The 21,067-nt window shown below is 44.1% G+C and overlaps 1 protein-coding gene across 1 annotated transcript in view; it reads left to right on the top strand.

The window, feature by feature from the left end:
* The window catches only part of LOC126482114 (uncharacterized), a 191,300-nt gene that overhangs the window by 145,368 nt on the left and 24,865 nt on the right, over window positions 1–21,067 (top strand). Inside the window, exons 5-6 of the mRNA XM_050106089.1 lie at window positions 3,355–3,453; window positions 14,615–15,031. Of these exons, the coding sequence (XP_049962046.1) occupies window positions 3,355–3,453; window positions 14,615–15,031 (516 nt within the window). The remainder of the gene's footprint in view (window positions 1–3,354; window positions 3,454–14,614; window positions 15,032–21,067) is intronic.

The raw sequence follows: 21,067 nt of genomic DNA, 5'->3' as shown, positions 1-21,067 counted from the left end.
ATCCGGAGAATGTGGCGGCCAATCGAGGCCTATGCCAGTGGTCTCTGGGTACCCCAGAGGCAAAATGCGCTCCCCAAAGAGCTGCTCCAGGGCATGGAGCTCTCACCTGCTTCGATGGGGTCGAGTTCCGTCTTGTCGAAATCAGAGCCACTTTGGATAACGGGGATGAAATCATCTTCCAAAACCTTCACGTACCGTTCGGTAGTCACCGTGCCATCAAGGAATATTGCACCGATTATTCCGTGACTGGGCATTGCATGCCACACAGTCACCTATCGAGAGGGAACAGACTTCTCGTTCGCGAAATGCGGACTCTCAGTCCCCAAAATGCGCCTGTTTTGTTTATTGACGAACCCATCCAAATGAAATAGCTGACAACAACAAGGCGCGTGCGCATGCGCATAGTAATTCTCATCATGCCACACGGCCAACCGTGCAGTTTGAACGTCCTAGCACAAACCGTTCAGAAGTTACGACGATTTTACTTGGTATAGTTCAATAATTGTCACCCTGCGCCTCTACACAGTCGTGCCGCCTATTGGCACCAACTGGCGTGTTCAGTAGAAATGCTTGGACACCTGAAGCCAGTTTATGTAAAACTGAGCAATACAAATATGTACAACTTTGTATGAAAATGTAGAATAATTATCTGTACAACTGTGTCATTATTTGGGAAAACTATTCTGTACTGTAATCGAGAACTCACATAGATCACTCTCATTTTGCCCCGTTGCAAAACACAGCATGGTGTTTCCAAAGCTATGGGGGGGGGGGGGGGGGTAACGTACTCACAGTAGGCAGCTCTCCGTCCCAGTCTCGATGTGGTGGTATCTATCATGAATGGCCGGCCGGTGTGGCCGTGCGGTTCTAGGCGCTACAGTCTGGAGCCGAGCGACCGCTACGGTCGCAGGTCCGAATCCTGCCTCGGGCGTGGATGTGTGTGATGTCCTTAGGCTAGTTAGGTTTAAGTAGTTCTAAGTTCTAGGCGACTGATGACCTCAGAAGTTAAGCCGCATAGCTCTCAGAGCCATTTGAACCATTTATCATGAATGATCCGATTTCTATAGTTACAAACATTTCGCCTTTAAAACAGAGAATGGAAAAGGTTCCATAAGAAATTCATACTCTTGTAAGATACTGTCTTGTGAGACTGTTTTAGTATGTAATTCACGTGCTTTTGACTATTATTAGAGGTTCAGAGAGCTGTAACTCTATGTCCAAAGATTTTTTCCTTGAAATTGTCTACACTACTTCTTTCTAAACTATTTGCCATTTCTCCTGAAACGCTACTATTCGTATTTCAAAAAGTTTCAGTGATGGCATCAAATGTGTTCATAAACTGACGGAGACCAGTCTTTCTACTTGATGCACTGAAGAATGTAGTAAAGAGATCTCACACTAGTTATAGGTCTAGTAAATGGCTATATTTATAGATGTAATGAATGGATCCCTTCTTTTTAAGATGTCCGCAAAGCAAACCATAAATTTGGAAACTTCGCGACGATATTATTGATGAAATTTGCTCCAATTCCTTACCACATCGATGTACCGGATGTGATACAAACGGAAAGAAATCCACTGTGATCACTTTGTGCACGAAAGAGTTTTATTGGGATAAAGGAATATGAAAGAGAGCACTGTATGCTGAGAGTTTACACAAGAAAGACCCTACCTGCTTACTTTTCAACGAAAGCGATCCGCTACTAGAGACGCTCTGTGACATACACCGACATAATCCGAGGTAGCATACCAAGGGCGTTCAGCAATTAATGCAACGCGTGTTTTCGCCGGCCAATTTGAGTTGAAAAAAACGCGGAATTTGTTATAGGGCATCGTATATTTCCCCGTTAGTCCCTACATTTCCATGAAGTTCTCATAGGTGACGCCACTATACGTAGCCATCAAAATGGCATCTATAACAGAGAGCTATCATTGAGTTTCTTTTGGCGGAAAACCACAGCATCGCAGATGTTCAGGGTCGTTTAATAGAAGGTCTGTGGAGACCTGGCAATGAATAAAAGCACGGTGAGTCGTGGGGCGAGGCCTCTGACATCATTGCAATAAAGTCGCGCGTTGCTGTCCTGCGTCCAGAGTGCTGGCCGGACGCTCACAGCTGTGACTGCTTGCGCGCTACGATGCTGATCATGACAATTTTTTGGAGAACATCGTCTCAGATGATGAAACATGGGTTCATCACATCGAACCGGAAAAAATGGCAATCCATGGCGTGGCGCCACACTATCTCTCCTCCGAAGAAAAAGTTCGAAGCCGCACCCTCACCTTTGGGACACTGAAGGGGTTGTTCTGTTTGATGGCCTCCCTTGTGATGCAAAGATCAACTCTTAAGTGTATTGTTCTACCCTCAGAAAACTGAAGAAACGACTTCAGCGTGTTCGTCGTCTCAAAAATGCAAACGAGCTTCTCCTTCTCCATGACAACGCAAAGCCTCGGGGAAGTCTGCGCATCCTAGAGGAGCTCACAAAACTTCATTAGAGTGTCCTTCCTCAGCTATCCTACAGGCAGAATCTCGCACCTTCCGACTTCCATCTGTCTGGCCCAATTAAAGATATACTCTGAAGGGAGAAGTACGTGGATGATGAGGAGCAAGACGTTGGCTCCTACTTCGACCAGTGAAGTGGTACCATGCGGGAATACGAGCCCTCCCAGTAAGGTGCCATAGTGCCGTCTCATTTAACGGAAATATTGTTGAAAAAAAAAATGGTTCTGTAACCAAAAGAGTGGAGAATAACATGGTGTATTAGAATCGGAGAAAAAACAGCTTTCAGAAAAAAATGTGTTGCAGCATTACTTATTGAACGCCCCTTGAATATTGGCTTTTGCATGGCGTCAGTACGAAATAATTCGGCTGACTATTGCACACAAAATATCACCAAATAAGCTGAAACACTCGCTTCCTGAGGATGATGAATAAGGGTGTCTGTAGAAAGTAAATGTCACCCTAACTACACCAAGGAAACCTACAGATGTTGATCCTCTTAGCCCAATGAGCTTTAGATTCTGTTCAGTAAAATTGATTTAATAGAGTGTAATGTTGTTGTAACGGAGAAGGTTATTGTCAAAGTGCTCTGTAGAGCCCATAATAAAATTATTTCCTAGTACTTTTTTTAAAGTGACCTATACTTAAAATTTTGTAACTTATTATAATAAAAGGCGACGAGAAATGACATTTCGCTCATTATTGATAGCTTAAGAGATGAAGACCATAAGTGATCTAATTATCCTCTGATAACAATTCCGTTATTCGTCTATACCGCATCTTAACAGCTTAGCTGAAGAAATCAGGACGAACGTTTCGACACTGGCTCCCATCTTCAGGAACGATCTTTGTTGCAGAGAAGGAGCTACGCGTGGTGCGACGCAGCGAGTGGCGGGCGCGGCCGCCGGCGAGGCACGTGACTCCGCTGTGCAAGCCTGCCACCAAGGTCGTCCTCTGTGAGTACACTACATTACACTACACGCGACTCATCTGTTTCAAGTTCCTGCGTATGGGCGTCTGCAAATGGGGAGTGGGGCAAGAGGGGGCAGTTCACCCCTACAGGAACCAGGGGTACAGACGTTTTGTTAATTAAAACAAAATATTTTCAAGTATTTCTGGAAATCATTGTAATTCTACTGAACTGCATATTTAGAATCGTCGAATGTAGAGACGCACTGTGGTTTTAGCAAGTACTACATAAATGGGGTTAGTTCGGTTGTCAGTGTGCTTACAGCAAGTTATATTTCTAAATGAGATATATATATTAATACCATCAGCTGCTTATGGGCGTGTATATATATCAACGGGGACAGGTGAAAATTTGTGCCCCTACCGGAACTCGAACCCGAGCTCTCCTGCTTACATGGCAGACGCTCCATCTGAGCCACCGAGGGCACGTAGGATAATACGTCTGCAGGGACTATCCCGCGCACGCCTCCCGCGAGACCCACATTCTCACCTTATATGTCCACACAATACATTCGTAGTGTCCCTACCCAACACACTCATTACTCGTGGGAGACATTCTTACCAAGTCCCGTAAGAGTTCGGGTAATATGTGTGCATCCGCACAGAAGAGGAAGGTCATGGCTGGTATTGCCAGAGCTATATACTTATATGGATATGGTGTCTGTTCTTTCGGATATTTCCGAAAGAATAGACACCATATCCATATAAGTATATAGTTTCTTTCTTGTCGCGGTGACTATTTCGGCCTTGTCTTGTAGTCACGGCGAAGCTTAAGAGGACATTGTCGAAATATAATCTGTAACTTTTCTACTTTGCTTCCCCGTACAGCTCTTATCGTTGTACGGAAAGGGGTAGTTGGAATGCCCACCACAGTGCTTTGTATAAACATCGGAGGAGCTCACCTATTCGGTGTCCATTCCCAATTTTCACAGGGTCGTCACTGCTCCTACTCCCCATCGTCTCTACATAGTATGTTACTAATTTTCGAGGACACACAGACAAGATCTGTTAAGACTAGCTGAGGATGCATCCAGTTTTAGTCTAACGAACGTGAGGCGGTGCATGAACGTTCGACTATGCTAATTATACGGAACCAAATGCTTCAGTCACAGAGAAGGACTACAATTTCTACGCTAGAAGAGAGGATAATGATTATGAAATTTCAAAATCGAAAATAAGTCCTCTCCAGGAGCCAGCACCTACTCAAACTGTATGGAACGCACGATCAAGGAACAGAGCAACGAAAGAGTCTGGATGCCGTAGCTACTCAGCAACATGTCAAATTGGATAGATCAGTCCTTGGGTGGTAAAAATTCTTCTTAAAGGCTAATTTCACGGTTGTTTTGGAAAATTTCCTACGTTCATCACGTCAGCTACTGTCAGAGACCTATACTTTATCCCAGTAGATGTACCTTTTAAAACACATGGTTTTCAATTCTTATGTCTGCCCTTGGTGGCTAGTGGTCAGCGCGACGGAATGTCTTACCTAAGGGCGCGAGTTCGATTCCCGGCTAGATCGGAGATTTTTTCCGCTCAGGGACTGGATGTTATCATCATCATTTCATCCTCATCGACACGCAAGTCGCCGAAGTGGCGTCAACTTAAAAGACTTGCACGAGGCGACCGGTCTACCCGACGGGAGGCCCTAGCCACATGGCATTTCCTATTTTCCAATTCTTATTACATGTTTCACTGGATCTACTTTTACTGTGCTGACAAACATTACAAGTTAGAAGACACGAAACACAGATTAATATCATCGTACGTGACGGTCTGGAAGGAAAAAGAAAAGTATTGATGGCGTCAAAGTTAAATAAGCATTTTGCCTTATTTACTATTTCTCCACTTTGAGGAGTATTATGAAATTATATGGGATTTATTTAATTGGCCTGAATTTTTTTTCGCTTTCGGATTGTAATCATTGTAAAATAATATTATTCTTAAGTGAATTAAAATATTTGTTATGAAATTTTCGAGCTTCATTCCCTAAATATACGCACAACTTAATGATGTGAGAATGTAACTACAGCTCGTCAAATCAAGAAGGAGACAGCCATATTCATAAACTATTAATAATATACTAATAGAGATGGTGCAGTAATGACCCATCTTTACCTTTCAAGTAGGCATATAAAAGTTATCCACTTTCGAAATATCGAGAGGATAACTATTGAACGTATGAGATACTATGAGTTTTGTGTATTTCCAATGAAATTTGTCAAAAATGGCAGTTTTAGACTTGCCTCCTCTTGGAGAAGCTTCAAAGTTTCTACGGACGCCCATGTTGCTGTGTCTTACCGTTTTCGAGTGCTGACCGCAAGAATTGTACATGAAATGGACATTTACCGTTCTTGGGGGGTTCAACTGTGACTGAAGTGGACATGACCGAGTGAGAAGGCTCAGTGGGCAGACACTGTATTCGTATCCCCGAGGACGACAGAAACCACTAAATACAACTGCCAGCATGGTGTTCAGATGCTTCTACATCTAACAGTTACTTTCAGACCCCACTCAGGTGACACAGTTCCTGTCTCTAATCCTTGGAGCCAGAGCATATTGTTGTACTGTTGCATGGAACTTCGAGGCAATAATATGAGGCTGCGTTCAACTGGCTCACAGACATGCACAGCTCGTCTGATATTCACTGCCAATTCGCCCCAAGTTATCTCCCTGTGTGACCATGGTTCACGTCGCCTTAGGTTATGTGGATAGCATTTCCAAAATTATCCTTCTGCACAGCACAAGAACTACCAAACGTCGGTGCCTGAAGTGGCCCAGGAAGAATACGTTTCGCTATAGGTCTTGTGGCTACAGTTATTATAAGCGAGCTGTATCCTCTGCGAGCTGTCGTCTTACTGCCTTCGAAGGCTGTGTAGAGTTCTTGAAATAGCAGGCTTGCGAATTTCTGACAACATTACACAGTGTTGCCTTACGGTATCACGTTGCACCCGGTTCAATGGTATGTTTTTACATGTTTGTTTCTGCGAGTGACTGTCGGCAAGATACTGCAAAGCTTCACAAAATGGTTCAAATGGCTCTAAGCACTAGGGTTCTTAACTTCTAAGGTCATCAGTCCTCTAGACTTAGAACTACTTAAACTTAAATAACCTAATGACATCACACATATCCATGCCCGAGGCAGGATTCGAAACTGCGACCATAGCAGCAGCGTGGTTCCGGATTGAAGCACCTGGAACCGCTCGGCCACAGCGGCCGGTAAAATAAATATTAAAATGTAATGCGATGTAGAACTTAAACCTCTTACATGACTGACAGGTTAGAAAATTTAAAAAGGGAAATGGATAGGTTAACGTTAGATATAGTGGGAATTAGTGAAGTTCGGTGGCAGGAGGAACAAGACTTTTGGTCAGGTGAATAAAGGGTTATAAATACAAAATCAAATAGGGGTAATGCAGCAGTAGGTTTAATAATGAATAAAAAAAATAGGAGTACGGGTAAGCTACTACAAACAGCATAGTGAACGCATTATTGTGGCCAAGATAGACACGAAGCCCACGCCTACTACAGTAGTACAAGTTTATATGCCAACTAGCTCTGCAGATGACGAAGAAATTGATGAAATGTATGATGAGATAAAAGAAATTATTCAGGTAGTGAAGGGAGACAGGGAGACAGAAATTTAATAGTAATGGGTGACTGGAATACGAGAGTAGGAAAAGGGAGAGAAGGAAACGTAGCAGGTGAATATGGATTGGGGGGAAGAAATCAAAGAGGAAGCCGCCTGTTAGAGTTTTGCGCAGAGCATAACTTAATCATAGCTAACACTTGGTTCAAGAAACATGAAAGAAGGTGGTATACATGGAAGAACCCTGGAGATACTAGAAGGTATAAGATAGATTATATAATGGTAAGACAGAGATTTAGGAAACAGGTCTTAAATTGTAGACATTTCCATGGGCAGATGTGGACTCTGACCACAATCTATTGGTTATGAACTGTAGATTAAAACTGAAGAAACTGCAAAAGGGTGGGAATTTAAGGAAATGGGACCTGGATAAACTGGAAGAACCAGAGGTTGTACAATGTTTTAGGGAGAGCATAAGGGAACAATTGATCGGAATTGGGGAAAGAAATACAGTGGAAGAAGAATGGGTAGCTTTGAGGGATGAAATAGTGAAGGCAGCAGAGGATCAAGTAGGTAAAAAGACGAGGGCCAGTAGAAACCCTTGGGTAACAGAAGAAATATTGAATTTAATTTATGAAAGGAGAACATATAAAAATGCAGTAAATGAAGCAGGCAAAAAGGAATACAAACGTCTCAAAAATGATATCGACAGGAAGTGCAAAATGGCTAAGCAGGGATGGCTAGAGGACAAATGTAAGGATGTAGAGGCTTATCTCACTAGGGGTTAGATAGATACTGCCTACAGGAATATTAAAGAGATCTTTGGAGGAAAGAGAACCACTTGTATGAATATCAAGAGCTCAGATGGACACCCAGTTCTAAGCAAAGAAAGGAAAGCAGGGAGGTGGAAGGAGTATATAGAGGATCTATACAAGGGCGATGTACTTCAGGACAATATTATGGAAGTGGAAAAGAACGTAGATGAAGATGAAATGGGAGATACGATACTGCGTGAAGAGTTTGACAGAGCACTGAAGGACCTGAGTCGAAACAAGGTCCCGGGAGTAGACAACATTCCATTAGAACTACTGACAGCCTTGGGAGAGCCAGTCCTGACAAAACTCTACCATCTTGTGAGCAATATGTATGAGACAGGCGAAATACCCTCAGACTTCAAGAAGAACGTAATAATTCCAATCCCAAAGAAAGCAGGTGTTGACAGATGTGAAAATTACCGAACTATCAGTTTAATAAGTCATAGCTGCAAAATACTAACGCGAATTCTTTACAGACGAATGGAAAAACTGAATGAAGTCGACCTCGGGGAAGATCAGTTTGGATTCCGTAGAAATGCTGGAACACGTGAGGCAATACTGACCCTACGACTTATCTTAGAAGAAAGATTAAGGAAAGGCAAACCTACGTTTCTAGCATTTGTAAGCTTAGAGAAAGCTTTTGACAATGTTGACTAGAATACTCTCTTTCAAATTCTGAAGGTGGCAGGGGTAAAATACAGGGATCGAAAGGCTATTTACAATTTGTACAGAAACCAGATGGCAGTTATAAGAGTCGAGGGGTATGAAAGGGAAGCAGTGGTTTGGAAGGGAGTGAGACAGGGTTGTAGCTTCTCCACGATGTTATTCAATCTGTTTATTGAGCAAGCAGTAAAGGAAACAAAAGAGAAATTCGGAGTAGGTATTAAAATCCATGGAGAAGAAATAAAAACGTTGACGTTCGCCGATGACATTGTAATTCTGTGAGAAACAGCAATGGACTTGGCAATGGCAAGGAAAGCGTTTCTGAAGAAGAAAAATTTGTTAACTTCGAGTATAGTTTTAAATGTCAGGAAGTCGTTTCTGAAAGTATTTGTATGGAGTGTAGCCATGTATGGAAGTGAAACGTGGACGATAAACAGTTTAGACAAGAAGAGAATAGAAGCTTTCGAAATGTGTTGCTACAGAAGAATGCTGAAGATTAGATGGGTAGATCACATAACTAATGAGGAGGTATTGAATAGAATTGGGGAGACGAGGAGCCAGAAGAAGGGATCGGTTGGTAGGACATGTTCTGAGACATCGAGGGATCACGAATTTAGTATTGGAGTGCAGCGTGGAGGGTAAAAATCGAAGAGGGAGACCAAGAGATGAATTCACTAAGCAGATTCAGAAAGATGTTGGCTGCAGTAGGTACTGGGAGATGAAAAAACTTGCACAGGATAGAGTAGCACGGAGAGCTGCATCAAACCAGTCTCAGGAGTGAAGACCACAACAACAATAACAACAACAACATGACTGTATTACGAATAAAGCAACTTAAGAAAACAATAGTAAGAACCGAAGAGAATAGAAAACAAATTCTCCGAAAGAGGATCGCTCTTGCGAACATTGCATTAGAAGGCCAGCACGCTGCGTATAAAGGTACTAGCGACAACGTGTTTTCCTGGAGTATTTACTTGCTTCAAAACAGTCCTCACAAAAAGAAGCTCACGTAGTAGCCACGATCTCATTCGGATCTCTACGAGAGAGTTCTTCTCATTCTCTGTAACATGGAAAAACAATTTTCAGCTGTTTTTGTACATGTTTTTTTACAGTGAGATACTACACACCATTCGGTCATCAGTCTCCCAGAACTTAAACCTAACTAACCTAAGGACATCACACACATACATGCCCGAGGCAGAATTCGGACCTGCGACCGTAGCCGTCGTGCGGTTCCAGACTGAAGCGCCTAGAACCGCTCGGCCACAGCGGCCGGCCCCATATTCCGAGACGTAAATTCCAAAGGGAGTCATCATTGCGACCGAGCCTTACGTCAGCAGACGCAACGAGCTAGCCAGTGACGGCACAGGCATTACATGACTCAAATGGAGCGTTTTAGTGGGTTCTCGGACTATTGGAATTTAATTTCTGGTTTTTTTTAATGCAGAAGTTCATGAAGGCGAGAATAATTAACTATTAAATACGATTTCCGTAAAACAGTCAAATACTGTATTGCTACCATTTTCAGAGGGAACAGCAGAGTGTAAGGAGCAGGTCTTAGAAATTGTCGAATAGCGATGGGAGGCAATCCCAGCATCTCCTTACCAGTGTACGTGAGTAACTTTCTTTTATTTTAAAGCGTTTACGCCAGTAGTTAGAAATAATTGACACGGCAAACCGTACTTTATTTACTGCGGACCTCCTGTCACTGCGCCGTAGACACAGCAGCCTGCCTGGCCGACCGGCTGCACACCGCGAAAGCAGTTCCGTGAACGATTGATCACACAAGACACTTGTTATTCTGTTAAATTCAGTTAAATATGCCGTAGAGAACGTATTCTACGAACGTGAATATAAAAGTAAAGAACGTTTGTTTCTCCAGACATTTTTATTAAAAATAACGAAAAACTTATCTTTCAACATATCTCAGCCTGCCGGAGTGGCCGAGCGGTTCTAGGCGCTTCAGTCTGGAACCGCGCAACCGCTGCGGTCGCATCTTCGAGTCCTGCCTCGGGCATGGATGTGTGTGATGTCCTTACGTTAGTTAGGTTTAAGTACTTCTAAGTTCTAGGGTACTGATGACCACAGAAATTAAGTCCCATAGTGCTCAGAGCCATTTGAACTATTTGAACGTATCTGAATATCTCAACTATTTTTATATGTAGCCGTTGTACAATTACCGCAGCAATCTACTAACTTTCCTATGCCTTCTGCGTATTCAGTTATCGCAACTAGTTTGAACCAACCTCTGACGCCCTCTTTCTGTTCGTTGCCATTTCAATAGTGCTTTCGGCAGAAGATGAAAACATGCCTAATGCCGCTGATGCCATTATTCTTCACTGACACACAATTTAAATATAGGCCTATGTCTGACACCTTTCAATGGCAACAGCGGTCGACTGCAGCCGCCATCTGCCCGTTGCGCTCGCGTATTCAAAGCGTGTGACGTCACGCCAGTGAGTGGGAGCACTCGTAAACGGGATTTTGCTGCTGTCACTAGCGAGCCAGGATGTTAATCTGCCAAGCAGAGACGCTACGATCCTCCTTGATAATCTATTTCACAGATGGGGTCGTAAGGTTGGTTGGTTGATTGGTTGATTTGGAGAAGGGGATCAGAGAGGCCATCGGTTCCACCGGAGTAGGGAAGGATGGGGAAGGAAATCGATTGTGTCCTTTCAAAGGTACCATCCCAGCATGTGCCTGAAGCGATTGAGGGGAATCACGGAAAACCTAAATCAGGATGACCCGGCACAGGTTTCAACCTTTGTTCTCCCTAACGCGAGTCCAGTGCGCTAACCACTGCGCCGTTTGGCTCAGTCGTAACGTTGGGTTTTAATGTGAAATCTATCCGAACATTGCATAATAGCCTGGAATATTTTATTAACTGTTACATTTTCGGCAGTAGTAGCTTAAATTTTGCACATTGAATGCTTGTCAAAAACAGCGGTGGCGGAAAACTTCCACCAAATGTGTATTGTCGTTAATTTTGTCACATTTTGAAATCGCACAAGTAAACAGGAAAACAATCACTACGATGCCAGCGAGGGAAGCTGTAAGACGCACACTTGTGATCAAAAGTATCCGGACACCCCTAATAAACATATGTTTTTCATATTAAGTGCTTTGTGCTGCCACTTACTGCCAGGTTCTCTGTATCAGCAACCTCACTAGTCATTGAACATCATAAGAGAGCAGAATGGGTGTTACGCGTAACTCACGGATTTCGAACGTGGTCAGGTGATTGGGTGTCACTTTTGTCATACGCCTGTACGCGAGATTTCCACACTCCCATACATCCCTGGGTCCACTGTTTCCGATGTGATAGTGAAGTGCAAACCTGAATGGACACGTACAGCACATAGCAAAAAAGCGTACTGGCCGACTTCGTCTCTTGACTGACAGAGAAATGGCTCTGAGCACTATGGGACTTAACAGCTATGGTCATCAGTCCCCTAGAACTTAGAACTACTTAAACCTAACTAACCTAAGGACAGCACACAACACCCAGCCATCACGAGGCAGAGAAAATCCCCGACCCCGCCGGGAATCGAACCCGGGAACCCGGGCGTGGACTGACAGAGACCGCCGACAGTTGAAGAGGGTGGTAATGAGTAATAGGCAGACGCCTATCCACACCATCACACAGGAATTCCAAACTGATAATAAATGAAAAGCACCAGTTTACTTTTGTTCTACAATATTGTAGAACAAAAGCAAACTGGTGCTTTTCATTTATTATAATGTTGTTCTACCAAGAATCGACGGAAGATTCTGTTAATATGAATTCCAAACTGCATCAGGATCCACTGCAAGTACTATGACAGTTAGGCGGGAGGTGAGAAAACTTGGATTTCATGGTAGAGCGGCTGCTCATAAACCACACATCACGCCAGTAAATGTCAAACGGCTTGCTTGGTGTAAAGAGCGTAAATATTGGACAATTGAACAGTGGAAAAACGTTGCGGGGAGTGACGAATCACAGTACACAATGTGGCGATCCAATGGCAGGGTGTCAGTATGACGGATTCCCGGTGAGCGTCATCTGCCAGCGTGTGTAGTGCCAACAGTAAAATTTGGAGGCGGTGGTGTTAAGGTGTGGTCGTGTTTTTCATGGAGGGGGGCTTGAACCCCTTGTTGTTTTGCGTGGCACTATCACAGTACAGGCCTATATTGATGTTTTAAGCACCATCTTGCTTCCCACTGTTGAAGAGCAATTCGGGGATGGCCGGCTGCTGTGGCCGAGCGGTTCTAGGCGCTTCAGTCCGGAACCGCGCGACTGCTACGGTCGCAGGTTCGAATCCTGCCTCGGGCATGCACGTGTGTTATGTCCTTAGGTTAGTTAGGTTTAAGTAGTTCTCAGTCTGCGGGACTGATGACCTCAGATGTTAAGTCCCATAGTGCTTAGAGCCATTTGAACCTTTCGGGGATGGCGATTGCATGTTTCAACACGATCGAGCACCTGTTCATAATGCACGGCCTGTGGTGGAATGGTTACACGACAATAACATCCCTGTAATGGACTGACCTGCATAGAATCCTGACCTGAATCATATAGAACACCTTTGGGGTGTTTTGGAACGCCGATTTCGCATCAGGCCTCACCGACCGACATCGATACCTCTCCTCAGCGCAGCACTTCGTGAAGAATTGGCTGCCATTCCGCAAGAAACTTTCCAGCACCTGATTAAGGTATGCCTGCGAGAGTTTAAACTGTCATCAAGGCAACACCATATTGAATTCCAGCAGTACCGATGGAGGGCGCCACGAACTTTTAATTCATTTTCAGCCAGGTGTCCGGATACTTTTGATCACATAGTGTAGCTCTGGGGGTGGGGAGGGATGGAGAGGGGGGATGGGGAAAATGGCAAAGCACGTCAAATCAAAACGAGCGTTCCTTCTAGAACGACCCTCGTAAATAAGACATTATGATCGAGAAGTATATATATATATATATATATATATATATATATATATATATATATATATATATATATATATTGGCCACGACATCTTGGTAGATGATTGTTGCAGTGTCTGTGTGTTTATGGGTTGCATTTTTTCATATGACTTGTCAAGCCAATGGCAGCACGGCATCTCTTGTCGCAATTGTATCTGGCTGCTGAGGCAGGAGCAGTGGTAGCATTGCGAAGCTTTTTCTGCCTTAATCTGTCTAACAAGCCTTCATCATGCTTCGAAATTCCAGATGATATACCATCACGCCACTCAGGTCTCATGCTAGCCCGTGCCCCCCATCTGTTTGTGTCGATTCCAAAGCTCTCCATATCTCGTTTACAGGAGTCCTTGAACCTCAATACAGGACGTCCTACAGGTCTTTTGGCATCACCTCACGTGTTAATCTGTCAAGATCCATACGGTGGGCGTGTACCAGTCAGCGGAGTCGTCTCTGCTTCAAGATAGCTGAAATACTGTTGCAGTTAGTTTTAGATAGCACTGCTCCGTTGGTCACTCGGTCCTTCCACGTTACTCCAAGGATGGATCTCAGGCACCGCATGTGGAAAGCATTATGGCGACGTTCTTGTTTGGCATAGGTAGTCCATGTTTCCGATACATACAAAAGGATGCTGAGGACGCAAGTTTGATATACAAGAATTTTGGTGGTCAAAGAGAGTTTGTTGTTTTTCCAAACACGTGTAGAGAGTTTGCCAAAAGTTGTCGCAGCTCTTCCAATGCGAGCATCAATTTCCTTGTCAACAGACATGTTTGATTCTATAGTAGATCCAAGATAGCAGAAGTTATCTACGACTTGCAGAGAAGTGCCATCTAGTGTGATATTCGGCTTTGTGTTAGTACCCTGAACCATAATTACGGTCTTACTGCTGTTTACACTCATCGAGAATAGGTGGCATGTGTGACTAAATCTTGATACTAGCTCTTGCAGTTCTGCGGAGTCCACAACAATTGCTGCATCATCAGCATACAGAAGTTCACGTGCGACTATCTCGTAGCGCTTTGTCTTACTCTTCAGAAGACTGACATTGAAAAGCCTTCCATATTTCCTAGTATGCAGATGTACTCCAACATTGCAATCCTCGAGAAGTAAGAGGTCGTTTTATTCTGGGGCAGGTCATACGGATTCAGGCTGCGTCGCGGAAGCAGAGAGGGAGGCTGGGCACTTGCGGACGCTGCAGGAGGTCGCGGTGCACGGCAGGGGCCTGGAAGACATCCACTACAACTTCCTGGTGGGCGGCAGCGGCTGCGTGTTCGAGGGCCGCGGCTGGGACGTCAGGCCCGGTCTGCCGCGCAGCTGCGACGACTCCAGCGTGGCTGTCGCCTTCGTCGGCGCACACCACGACCATCCGCCCACCGCGCAGGCCGTGGAGGCCTTCCACCAGCTGATGGCTGTGGGCGAGCGCGAGGGCCACCTGAGCGCGGACTGGCGCCTGCTGGCCCACTGCCAGCTCCACGACACGGACAGTCCGGGCCGCGCGCTCTACCAGCTGCTCAAGACGTGGCCGCGATGGGCCGGCGCACGCGGCGCAGGTAGGCTACACCCGCCCTCTCTTTCTCCAGCTACTGTATGGAACAGCATCGGCTGCTGGTTCTTGCAAGGGAACCTCCCCATCGCACCCTCCTCAGATTTAGTTATAAGTTGGCACAGTGGATAGGCCTTGAAAAACTGAACACAGATCAATCGAGAAAACAGGAAGAAGTTGTGTGGAACTATGAAAAAAAATAAGCAAAATATACAAACTGAGTAGTCCATGCGCAAGATAGGCAACATCGAGGATAGTGTGAGCTGAGGAGCGCCGTGGTCCCGTGGTTAGTGTGTAACCTCCCCACAATAAAATGATGAGTAATATTCACATTTCGTGTGACCTCCCAACAGATAAATTATATAATAACCTCCCAACAGTAAAAAATATAATTATATCGCTCACATTCAGTATAACCTACCAACAGAAAAATTGCGTAACCTATCAATAATAAAATGAGACTAATCTCTCAATAAAAATGGTGGCTCACTTATAAACTTTCAATAACTGATTGTGGATTTAAACTGGTAAATTTTGGACGTCAGCAGCGCTGCGTCATGGCCCTGAAAGATCATTCTGAATGAAAAATGAAAATTCTTACCTCAATAAAGTCGCCGGATAACGCGTACATATCTGCTCCTATAAGAAATTTTTGTGGCACAGCTCAGTGCAATGCTGGCCAATAGATTTGTCATGTATAAAAAGGAACAACTGATTTTTCTTTACAATAATTGAGATGACCATGGATTGGAGAAATTAGTAAATTCTTTAAATTGAGATGAATGATTGTCAAAAAGTTAATTTTTATAAGAAAGATTATTATTAAGAGATTTCTTTCTAAGAACATTTACATGGGACTTGACGTAACAATACTACATATGCGCGAGGCTGCTTTTACCTTATACTAGAATGCTCAGACACCGCCATCGCTCCCCCACGACCGTCCCAGCCAACTCCACACACACGACTGCTAGCTAGCAACTACTTACTCCCACTGCTACACAGTTCCTACTGTTGACAACAGCTCTCTGGTCTGAGATTCTCTTATAGCTTACATATCGCAGGCAGCGCGTGAGGAATCCATCGAAATTACATCTGCTCGAGCGCGCTAGCAACAAATTCCTTTATCATGGACCTCTTACAAGTATGAGCAGCTGCGGAACGAGAGGTCCTTGGTACAAGTCTTCCCTCGAGTGAAAAGTTTCATTTTTCTATTTTCTCAAAGTTATGATCGTTCGTTCATTGACGTCTCTGTTCACTGTAATAAGTTTAGTGTCTGTGTTTTGCGACCGCACCGCAAAACCGTGCGATTAGTAGACGAAAGGACGTGCCTTTCCAATAGGAACCGAAAACATTTGATCGCAAGGTCATAGGTCAACCGATTCCTCCACAGGAAAACACGTCTGATATATTCTATACGACAATGATGACGGCATGTGCGTCGCATAACAGGAATATGTTGTTGACCCACCTAACTTGTACACTTGGCGAATGGGTAAAAAGATTCTTCTACCTTGCCCTATTTAAGTTTTCTTGTGGATGTGATAGTCACTCCCAGAAAAGTGATTAAAACATAAGAGTTTGTCACATAAACTGCAACAAATGACTGCAACAGTTTCACAGTCGCACAGTTTTCCCTGTGCTCTGTCAAAACATATGTTTTTAACGTTTTTAATTTTTTCCGTGTGTAGACCACGAAATCCTGCATGTGTCCAAGCAAATCTGAACATGTCCTGACATTTTGGAGAGCGAAGTTGATTATGTGTTTGCCTGAAGTTCGATAACTGTCTGAAAATAAAAAAATTAAACTTTTCACTCGAGGGAAGACTTGAACCAAGGACCTCTCGTTCCGTAGATGCTCACGCTAACCACTGGACCACGGCGCTCCTGAACTCACATTATCCTTGATGTGGCTTATGTTGCGCACGGACTACTCAGTTTGTATATTTTGCTTGTTTTTTTCATAGTTCCACACAACTTCTTCTTGTTTTCTCGATTGCTCTGTGTTCAGTTTTTCAAGGCCTATCCACTGTGCCAACTTATAACTAAATCTGAGGGGGATGCGATGGGGAGGTTCCCTTGTTGGTAGCGCACAGTTTTTAGGAGTCCTCAGTCGGTAAGAAAGGAACTCTTGTACGACCACTTTGTTATCCGCCTGTCTGACTGTCTGTCTGTCTGCCTCCCGAGGTGGCCGAGCGGTTCTAGGCGTTTCAGTCCGGAACTGCGCGACTGCTACGGTCGCAGGTTCGAATCCTGCCTCGGGCATGGATGTGTATGATGTCCTTAGGGTAGTCAGTTTAAGTAGTTCTAAGTTGTAGGGGACTGATGACCTCAGATGTTAAGTCCCAAAGTGCTCAGAGCCATCTGAACCATATTTTTGTCTGTCTGACTGTTAAAAAACCCTTTTCTCAGGGACGAGTATACGTATCAAGTTGAAATTTATGTCACATCCCTACTAACCCCCCCCCCCCCCTCTCTGATTTAATGGCACGATGGCCGAGTGAACAGCTCGCCAAAAACTGAGCACAGTTCAAGCATGAAAACAAGTAGAAGATGTACTGAACTGTGAAAATACGAGCAAAATCGAAATAGTGAGCGGTCCTAAGCTCAAGATGTACAGCGCTGAAGGATCTTGGATACACCACGGCATCCTGGTTATGCTATTGGGTTCTGAAGAGGGAGGTCTTGTTCGAACCTCAATTTTCAATCAAGTTTGTGTCTCAGTGTAACGTCAATTTGCAACAGCGAGGTGTAAAGGTGTAAGGAAGGGACCTCCAGACATACATACGTTCTATTTGTCCTACACAAGTACCACATGTTCTGATTCTTGCATTCCACTTTGGAAGTTTTGGCTCTTGAATCCCTTTGCTGTAACGTAGTTCACTCCCTGTTATTTGTTGTTTTCATTCTTGTGAGAGGTCTATGTGTCATCTCGCCTGCTCTCACTAGTCATCACATTTATTGCGACGGTAGGACTTTCTTATCAGATGAGTTATATTCTATAAGCAATTGCCAAGATCACAGAAATGCAACAGACAAGTCAACGACCGGACAGAATGTTCATAATTTTGTGAGAGAAAAAAAAAAAAAAAGGAAAGAGAGACACAAGGGACATACGAAAACGGATCTCCCGCTTTGTATACCAACACTGTGACGACACAACTACAACGCCGTGATTCTTGCAACTCGCCCGATGTTGTACACATTGACCTTGTACCGTTCACTGCTTGTATTTTGCTTGTTTCTCCACAGTTCAGTACACCTTTCTGTTTTCATGCTTGATCTGTGTTTGTTTTTTAACGGGCTATCCATTGGCTCATTTTACCACTAAATCTGAGGGGGGGGGGGGGGAGGTGCAGGATTGCGATAGGGACCTTCCCTTCTAAGTTAATGCAATGAAAAAGTACGGGCATTTAAGTCACATATTTTGAGACTCGTAAACTCACTGATCAAAAGCTATAGCGCATTTCACATCGACCCAGAATAATGAAATTTGGCAAGAAGCAAGGTTTCACAGCACAACTAAAGTAAAAAATCCGAAAAGTGTAGGAGACACAAGCCTTATAGGTCGATGCAATCAAAAAAATATGGCCATTTATGTCATATATTTTGTTACTCGCTAGCTGACTCATTGCCACAGTGGTTACACCGGTTCCCTTCAGATCTCCGAAATTAATCGCTGTCGGCTTTGGCTACCACTTGGATGGTTCACCGTCCTGGATCTGCCGACTTCTGTGGGCAAGTGGAGTGCGCTCCTCCCTTGTGAGGCCAACTGAGGAGCAACTTTTTGAGAAGTAGCGGCACCGGTCACGAAAGTTGACAACGGTCGGGAGATGGGTCTATTCGCATCCGGTGATGCCTAAGGGCTGAGGGCCGAGGTTGACACGGCGGCCGGTTAGTACCGTTGGGCTTTCAAAGCCTGGTCGGACGTTTCTTTGTTAATAAATAATTCAAGAACAGTCTTAATGGCATTTATTATTGTTATAATACCGCCAACCGGTTTCAACCCGACGTAGGGGTCATCTTCTGGGCGTTTGCACCATTGGTCAAAGATGAACCCTACGTCGGGTTGAAACCGGTTGGCAGTATTATAACAATTTAGACTGTTCTTGAATTATTGATTAATCATACTAATCGCTGCTTCTCTCCACAACCATGTTCTCCAAAAATCGTTTCTTTCTTGTTTTTTTAAACTGATCAGTACCTATAGGGTTCTTCCCGTTCACCCAACATCATGAAATTTGGCAAGAAGCAACGTTTCACCGTTCAAGTAAGGGAAAAAAATCCGAAAATTGTTAATTTGCAATTATATCATAAGAAAAAAAATTACCATTTTTTATTCAACAGCCCGTCTATCTCGCCATCTGTTAAGACCCTTTTTTTCTCAGGAATAGGTGTACATATCGAGCTGAAATTTATGTCGCATACTAAGGTCTGTAGTTCCTTGGTGTAATAAATGCAAGCTTCTAAAGCAATGCAATAAAAAGATATGACTACTTTTGTCACATATTTTGATACCCACAAATCCACTCATCAAAACCTATGGGGCACTTACCGTTGACCAACAATCATGAAATTTGGCAAGAAGTAAGGTTTAATGCTACAAGTAAAGTAAGGAATTCAGTAAGTGTTAATTTCTGATTATATGAGGTGTATCAAAAAGAATCATCCTATTTGGCACATCTATATTCATGAAACTAATAAATTGCAGAAACAATGATCCGAGGGAAGTCTGGAATGCCAACACAACTGTGTAGGAACCAAATCAAATGGTTCAAATGGCTCTGAGCACTATGGGACTTAACATCTGAGGTGATCAGTCCCCTAGAACTCAGAACTACTTAAACCTAACTAACCTAAGGACATCACACACATCCACGCCCGAGGATTCGAACCTGCGACTGGAGCAGTCGCGTGGTTCCAAACTAAAGCGCGAAGAGCCGCTCGGCCACACCGGCCGGCTGTGTAGGAACCGTGCGCAGTAATCGCCACATGACACAAAATCAACTAGACCCAATACTACCTCTGGAGGTGGTATGGGTGAAGTTGTTGTTCGTCAAGAACTCACCAGACGCTGTACTGGGATACGAGTACATTCACAGAACGTGCAGTGTTGCGGGTATTCGTCGGCGAGCTCTGGTCCACCAGTTGGTGGACTTCCACGTTAACAGAGCGGCGCGTCTGGCCACGTTGACAATCGTCCCTATTAGCTTTGAAGGTACCGGTTTCCCTAAGTCGTTTTTCCAATCTTGCAGAAATGGCCATGTAATGGACCTTCGTGTTACAGGCGTCCTGCTAATAGACCATTTAGTCGGCTTTGGGCGTAGATGAGTAACATGTCGGTGCACTCTGAAGCGCGTACCTTGTCATTCCGTAATGTAGCGTCTTTCTCCTCCACTCAGTGCCAATTCATTGGGTTGTTCTCCGATGACACGATACATGACGTCACACAAGATATCACATTACACGGGACACCGACCTCTGTCAATGTATATTGACTTCCATCGTTAAAAGTCGTTTATCTTCCAAACAGTAGATTGCCAAATGTGAGTTTATTGCCAAATATTACTGTCATGAGTGCTCTTTAAAACACCTATAACTATGTAACAGAAATTCTGAATCATTCTGTACACAGCGCGTATCGCAATTACAAGCGAAAACTGACACGAGAGAAAGGTACGACGCAAAGGCTTGGAGGGGGGGGGGGGGCATTGATAGTCGTTCGCGTAAAAAAATGTTCTATAACCGGCACTGGGTGTAGATAAAGTGCTTGGAATTGATCTTCGATTGATAAAAAATTGGCCACGCGTGAGTAGGACTCGCACGCTAAGGGTTCCGTACGAACTTACTTATGTACATATATAGTTAATCGATCCTGGGCATCGAGAATCTCAACGATTTTTTTCCGTTATCGATACCGGTGAGGTACTGGTCCCGGGAATTCCAAGACCGTGTCAAAATCTGTACAGTAGATCCCCAGACTAGCTCGGACATACAAATAGCAAGGGACTTCAGGTTATATATGCAGAGAGAGGAGATTTAA

This window comes from Schistocerca serialis, chromosome 5 (assembly GCF_023864345.2).
Source record: "Schistocerca serialis cubense isolate TAMUIC-IGC-003099 chromosome 5, iqSchSeri2.2, whole genome shotgun sequence".
NCBI lineage: Eukaryota > Metazoa > Arthropoda > Insecta > Orthoptera > Acrididae > Schistocerca > Schistocerca serialis.
The sequence above is the reverse complement of the archived record's forward strand: the minus strand, read 5'-3'. Positions and strand labels throughout refer to the sequence as shown.